This window comes from Sceloporus undulatus, chromosome 1 (genome assembly GCF_019175285.1).
Source record: "Sceloporus undulatus isolate JIND9_A2432 ecotype Alabama chromosome 1, SceUnd_v1.1, whole genome shotgun sequence".
Classification (NCBI taxonomy): Eukaryota; Metazoa; Chordata; class Lepidosauria; order Squamata; family Phrynosomatidae; genus Sceloporus; species Sceloporus undulatus.
In genome coordinates this window covers 97,043,321-97,045,353 of record NC_056522.1, presented here as the reverse complement: position 1 = coordinate 97,045,353, position 2,033 = coordinate 97,043,321, and the positions used below count along the sequence as shown (strand labels likewise).

Sequence of the window (2,033 nt, the reverse complement as noted above, 5' to 3'; positions counted from 1 at the left end):
TTTACTGAGCCATCAGCAATCTACAAACAAATTTTTCCTTTTGCATAAGAAAAGACCGCTAGTGGATGAGGAAGGAACCTGAGAACTCGTATTTTATACAACTATATATATAGAACAATACTCATTCTTATGTTCCAGAAATGGAAAATGAAAATATTAGTACACTGGGAATAGATGTAGCATTTCTTTAGGAGATGAATCGTAGTTATCTAAAGTTAAGATTCTGCTTCAGTTTTGAAATGTATCTTTTTCTTCTTGATAGTGCAATTGGTGCTTTCTTGAAGAGTAAAGGTTCCATTGAAGAACTGCTGCAAGGAAAGCCTTTGGATTTATCTTTTCAAGGAATTGATCACTTTAGAAATCAAGTTGGATTTGTGAAGTTGACAGAGAACGAAAGCACAGCCACACTTTTGAAGATAGCAGGTAACTCTTTTCAGTATTGTTACAAAGCTCTCAAAAGGCAGGTTAGAGACTGTATTTATATGTAGGCTGAACTTGTAAGTCACTTCACCTGTGTAGATGACAATTGAATTTGAAGCCTTTCCACAGTTTCAAGATAGCTGTACAACTGCTTTGCACAGCATTCTTGGCAACCTCAGGTCTGTCCAACAGTTGCAAGTCTAATGATACTCTCAGGGTCAATTCAGGTATAAAAGAAAAACATGGTTCTTGGGAAGAGAAAAAGCTGCCTCATATGCAAAGAGATCTTGCTGCAGCTTTGAGACTAACTGAGAAGTTGTAGTATGAACTTCTGTAGACTTGGTCTACTTCCTAAGATGCTTAGAGGAAGTAGATGAAGTCTATGAAACCTCATTCTACAACTTCTTTCACACAGTTAGTTTCAAAGCTGCTGGAAGATCACTTTATATACTGGCATTCCATACTAACATGGCGCTGTCTCTGAATTTAGTGTTACGTGTCCTCCTTTCTTTTCTTGCCTTGTCTGTAAGGAGAAACTTCATTTTTAGGCTAGCCACTGTTCCTTGTGATGTCTACACTTGATGAACTATGGCTTATTTAAACAGTTTTTGGACTGCAAACTAAGATCTGATACTAGGATATGATTCTGTCTCTTCCTGTGTCACTATAATTTAAGCAAACACATTTCCCCAAGTTTAGTTATCATGGGGAGCTATGGGTAGTTTAAATTTGAAACTAGAAGTTTAGTTCCCTTCTCAAAGATGAATGAGCAGAAAACATAAAATCTCACCATCTGATACAAAGATGGGATAAAAATATAAGCAGCATTCCGAAAAACTCAACAAAAGACTTGGAGATTTCTACATCACTATTTAAACTATTACACATAACATGAATGTATGACTGTCTCTGCAAAGGGAAAAGGTTCTTTAAATAGCTTAATTTTTATAAGTCTGGTTGTATTAACAATCTTGGATGGAAAAAGAGTTGAGAAACAATTTCAAAGTCTCCAGAGAGCAGTGCCTTAACTGCACAGCCACAGAACACAAAGGTCTTAGCATTATCCTGGCACTATCCTATCCCATGGCTTCTTTCCCCACCCTTCCTCACTGTAGTCCATGCCATGTAGTACAGAAGGGGCCTTTTGAAGGTCTAATTGGCACTACATCTTTGGCGGTCTTTCCTTCCTCAAGTTGGGGATGCCAGGGCACGAATCTAGACCTTTTGCATGTCTGTAAAACATGTTCTCTGCCACTGACTTTACAGCTCCTCCATTAGAGACTGAGAATATTTGGGAATCACACTTTAAGGTATAGTTCTCTCCACCAGTTGTACCTTGCCTTACTTGCCTAGGGCTGGGTGCCTTGTCCTTGCAGCTCCAGTTTCAGCAGTAGAGTTGGGGTTATAGGTTGTGTTCTTATGTGTAAATATAATTAGCATTAACATTTCAGACCATTCATAGAGACATTATGATGTCTTTAGCCACTTATTTTCCTTCTGTTACTGCAGACCTGAATGCCAGACATGTTAAGCATAATAATACAGTAGCACAAGAGAAGCAAGGCATGCCTTTATTATAATTTAATATAATTGTTCAGTGTTCCTTAAATACT

At 37.8% G+C, this 2,033-nt stretch overlaps 1 protein-coding gene across 1 annotated transcript in view; it reads left to right on the top strand.

The window, feature by feature from the left end:
* Positions 1-239: 239 nt before the first annotated feature.
* AKAP7 (A-kinase anchoring protein 7) overlaps positions 240-2,033 on the top strand; it is a 90,119-nt gene continuing 88,325 nt past the window's right edge. Inside the window, exon 1 of the mRNA XM_042456917.1 lies at positions 240-423. Within this exon, the coding sequence (XP_042312851.1) occupies positions 240-423 (184 nt within the window). The remainder of the gene's footprint in view (positions 424-2,033) is intronic.